General features: G+C 41.8%; 1 protein-coding gene across 1 annotated transcript; it reads right to left on the bottom strand.

Annotated features, from left to right (window-relative positions):
* Positions 1-78: 78 nt before the first annotated feature.
* epcam (epithelial cell adhesion molecule) lies at positions 79-3,087 on the bottom strand. The gene is made up of 9 exons (XM_034898851.1): positions 2,752-3,087; positions 1,925-2,026; positions 1,555-1,813; positions 1,384-1,449; positions 1,230-1,296; positions 1,015-1,113; positions 722-919; positions 562-606; positions 79-462 (listed from the first exon to the last, which is right to left on the bottom strand). Exons 1-9 carry the CDS (start codon positions 2,810-2,812, stop codon positions 436-438), a joined length of 924 nt encoding a protein of 307 aa, XP_034754742.1. The 5' UTR covers positions 2,813-3,087; the 3' UTR covers positions 79-435.
* Between the last annotated feature and the right edge of the window lie 668 nt (positions 3,088-3,755).

Below are 3,755 nucleotides of genomic sequence, written 5' to 3'. Positions count from 1 at the left end.
CCCCCCCCCCCCATTAAATCTGCTGTACTTTTCCCACAAACTCACATTGCAAAGAAACTCTAACAGCAAAAAGTCTTTAAAAAAAGTTTTATTTAAAAAAAAATCAAACACCCAAACACACTGTAAGAAAGAAACTGTACAATCTATGATGTAGAATTTTAAAACATTGAACAAGTTCTAACATTAAAATGTGGCATGCGCCAAGCATATTGTGAAAAGCAGTTTATGGCATATAGATTGGACGATGCCTTAAGACTTTCCAATTTATAAATAAATGGCGGTTCCAGTAGTGCCAACATAAACAAAGTTCATTGTTCCTTTACAATCTGTATTTCTCAAATAAAAATGGCACAATCCCACGGCAGAAAAGTTAATCCAAAAATGTATTGTACAAGGTTACTCTTCATACGCTCCTGCGGCGATGCAGATGTTCATTTAAGACATGGTCGCCATCTCGCTTGTCTAAAATGGAAAAAAGGGAGCAGATAAAACAGGGTGTTAAACACCGTTCGGTGTGCAAAAAGTACATTTTTCACAATGTCCATGACAACTTCAGCTTACCTGGGCTTGTTTGTACTTCCGGTCCTGTCGCTTTTTGGCGAAGAACTACACACAGAAAAGAAAATAAGGATTAAAAACAAACAAAAAAAAAAACACTATAGTTACAGGTTAAAGAAAATCAGCGGTTAAGCCAGATGAAGATAAAAGTAGATTCACTCACCAGGACCAGCAGGCCGGCAACCACAGCCAGGATCACCACCACGATGACAGCGATGATCCCACCGGTCAGGTGCTTCATGGTGAACGTTGGGGCCTCCTCGTCCACATAGTACACCAGGATGTTCTCCATCTCTACGTTCTGGCTGCCCACCTGTGGCATGAACTTCGCCTGGTCGATGAACAGAGGCAGCACCTTCACCTGCAAGGGGAGGATGAGAAGGTCAGCCTCAGTCACTAAGCCTCTAGTCGCATATACTTTTAATTTTTTTTTTTTTTTTAAATCCGTCAACATACATCCTTCTCCATGTAGTAAGCCATGTTGCTCAGGTCATGCTGGCGGTTTCCTATCGCCTTCTTCACATCCACCACAATCATGCGAGCCTCAGGATCATACTGCAGGATGACAACTTAGTCAGGTATGTTTGCAATGCTGTTCTGACATATTAAATAGGAATGAGAGAAAGAAAAAAAAAAAAAGCCCAACATCCCACTTCCCCAATTGTACTCACCTCAACACTTTCCACCATGCTCTTATTAAAGTTGCCATAACGTTGATGAATGGCGTTTCCAATTGCACTGCATTAAGGAAAGAAATTATTATTAAACACTGAAACCAATGTCATTAAATACATACAACAAAAAAGAATTCTTAAAAATACTTACGCCTTCAAATTGGCGACATCCAATGGAGTGGTCACAGGTTTGTGAGTCAGCTGAAGACGAACCCAGCTGGAGGGAAATGAACCAGTAAACGGTTAGACTACTATTCCATGTACCTAGTTCTCCACATTGATGGGAAGGGAAGGGAGGGGGAGGGGGGGCAGAATAACTTACTGGGTCTCCACCAGCTTGTCACACTTGATATTCTTGTCTCCCTTGTCAGTTCTACGAACACCGGCACTGTTGACACACCAGCACTCCTCGGTGTTGTTGCACTGCTTGGCTTTGAATTTGCCATCGCTTTCACACTCCGGGTCATAGATGCCGTCGTTGTCCACAAAGGCCGTCTCCACTGGCTTTCCTCCTGTACGAGTGGACAGGCCCTTTTTAGCTCTGTACATCTCCGCCTTCATCAGGAAGCACTTAGGGATCACTGAAAGTGAATCAAGAGAGACATCATGAGCGGGCGAGAACACAACCTGCAAAAGGAAAATAAAAGCTACGAGGAAGGACATCTACAGGCCTTGATCAAGATTTTACTTACATTTGGTGCAGTCCAGGGGTTGTTTCACGTTGTCACCGACCATAAGGGTACACACACATGGTGTCCCGTCACAGGCTGCCCATTTCATGGTTCCACATTGGCCTAGGCAGAGATGCACAACATTTGTCATTCAGGCTGAAACACTCAATTACTTGTAGCATCTGGAGTGCCTGTTGACGTAAATGCCACTTCCGATTTTAAATCGAATTGAATATCGATTCGATGATCGTTTGAGAAAATGCAACATATTGGACCGAGGCCTATAGTAGGCGGTGATTTTGCTAATCATAAAGAATCCCAAAACTATGGAAAGTGTAGACTATCATGTGGTGTAAGATACAGGATTAATTCTATTGTCGTTGAATAAGCCCATATACGGGGGGGGGGGGGGGGCAAGTAGCGTTACAGCAGGTAGACTAGCAGGTTCATTTAACACCTGGGCGTTGGTTTCTCCAAACACACAAGTCCCCAGGGCAGTACGAAACCTCCCCACCCCCACTCAAACAACGACACTTTCTGCGTTTGATATCTACATTTTAATACAGTTTGTTCCATTACTCCCCCTCAAAAAAAAGTCTCCAAATATTAGCCAACATTACACTTAAGGTAAGACAGATGTTTAGAGGTTCAAAAAAAAATTTAAATTAAAAATAAATGTCATTTTAACCCAGTCTCCTTGTTTTCTTGCCAACTACAGCAATCCCAAGTACTGAGAAAACGTAGGCCCACTTACAATTCAAACATATCCAATTACGCGACGCGCGAGGACAAACTGCGTTGTTAGCCATTTTTAAGACTAATAAAGTTTAAGAAATCAAACTACTCACAGTTTTGAGCTGAGGCTGCCGCAGCGCAGGCGACGAGAACGAGGGCAATCCAAATGTTCATGATTAAATCGCTAAAACTTGAAGGGAATTTCTGAAAAAGTCTCCCTCGTCGGCTTTCTAGCGTCCGTCGTCCACAGAGGTCAAAGATGGAGTGAACAATGGCGTCCCAGGTGGGCTGTACAAGGCTTCCTTCTTCTCCCCGCAGGTGTGTCTGGTCCAACCTGTTTGGGAGGGAAACTCGACGAGCTCGCGCAAACAAAGGTAAGCACTCAAAAAAAACAAGCTAGCACGAGCACCAGTGAGATGAAGTTGTAGAGCTCGAGCTGTCTGTTGTCCAACTGACACACAGCTGTAACGAAGTACTTTATAAGAGAAGTAGGCTGTGGACGTCACTACAATTTGCATAGTCGATGAAGGGGGGGTCGAAAGTATCGTTTTTCCGGTATGACCATATTTGTGCTCTCTCTTTCTCTCTCTCTCTCTCTCTCTCTCTCTCTCTCTCTCTCTTTATTTCAATTTCACGTTGCTTCACTCGCATGACAAAAAATACATGTGTTGCCAAAGCATAAGCACACACATACATATGAACAACAACAAGGAGTAAATATACATCTGATATAAAAATACAGTACCTTATGATATTATGGTATACAGTGGCTTGAGAAAGTTTACACACCCATGCTTAAATTGATTTAAAAAAAGGAATAATAAAACCATATTTTGAAACTTGATCTTAATGGCTTTATTCAAAAAATTTAGAAAAATCCAACCTTTTAAGGACATCAGTTTTCTTTGTGAATGAATAATGTATTGTATAGAAATAAATATAAATGTTCTTCCTTAAAATACAGGTATAAGTATACACACCCCTATGTTAAATTCCCATAGAGGCAGGAACATTGTTATTTTTAAAGGCCAGTTATTTCATGGATCAGGATACTATGCATCCTGATAAAGTCAGGATGCATAGTATCCTGACTTTACACACACACACACACACACAC

The sequence above is a fragment of the Etheostoma cragini genome, chromosome 17, assembly GCF_013103735.1.
Source record: "Etheostoma cragini isolate CJK2018 chromosome 17, CSU_Ecrag_1.0, whole genome shotgun sequence".
Classification (NCBI taxonomy): Eukaryota; Metazoa; Chordata; class Actinopteri; order Perciformes; family Percidae; genus Etheostoma; species Etheostoma cragini.
Note: the sequence above shows the minus strand (reverse complement) of the source record. Positions and strands in the feature narration are given on the sequence as shown.

What these genes read in the sequence shown, in the direction of transcription:
- epcam (XM_034898851.1), bottom strand. Translation starts at nt 2,812, where the DNA reads ATGAACATTTGGATTGCCCTCGTTCTCGTCGCCTGCGCTGCGGCAGCC. An exon ending in GGCAGCCTCAGCTCAAAACT is followed by an intron (nt 2,027 to 2,751) that starts GTGAGTAGTTTG and finishes ATCTCTGCCTAG; the next exon opens with GCCAATGTGGAACCATGAAA. An exon ending in ACCCCTGGACTGCACCAAAT is followed by an intron (nt 1,814 to 1,924) that starts GTAAGTAAAATC and finishes ATTCACTTTCAG; the next exon opens with TGATCCCTAAGTGCTTCCTG.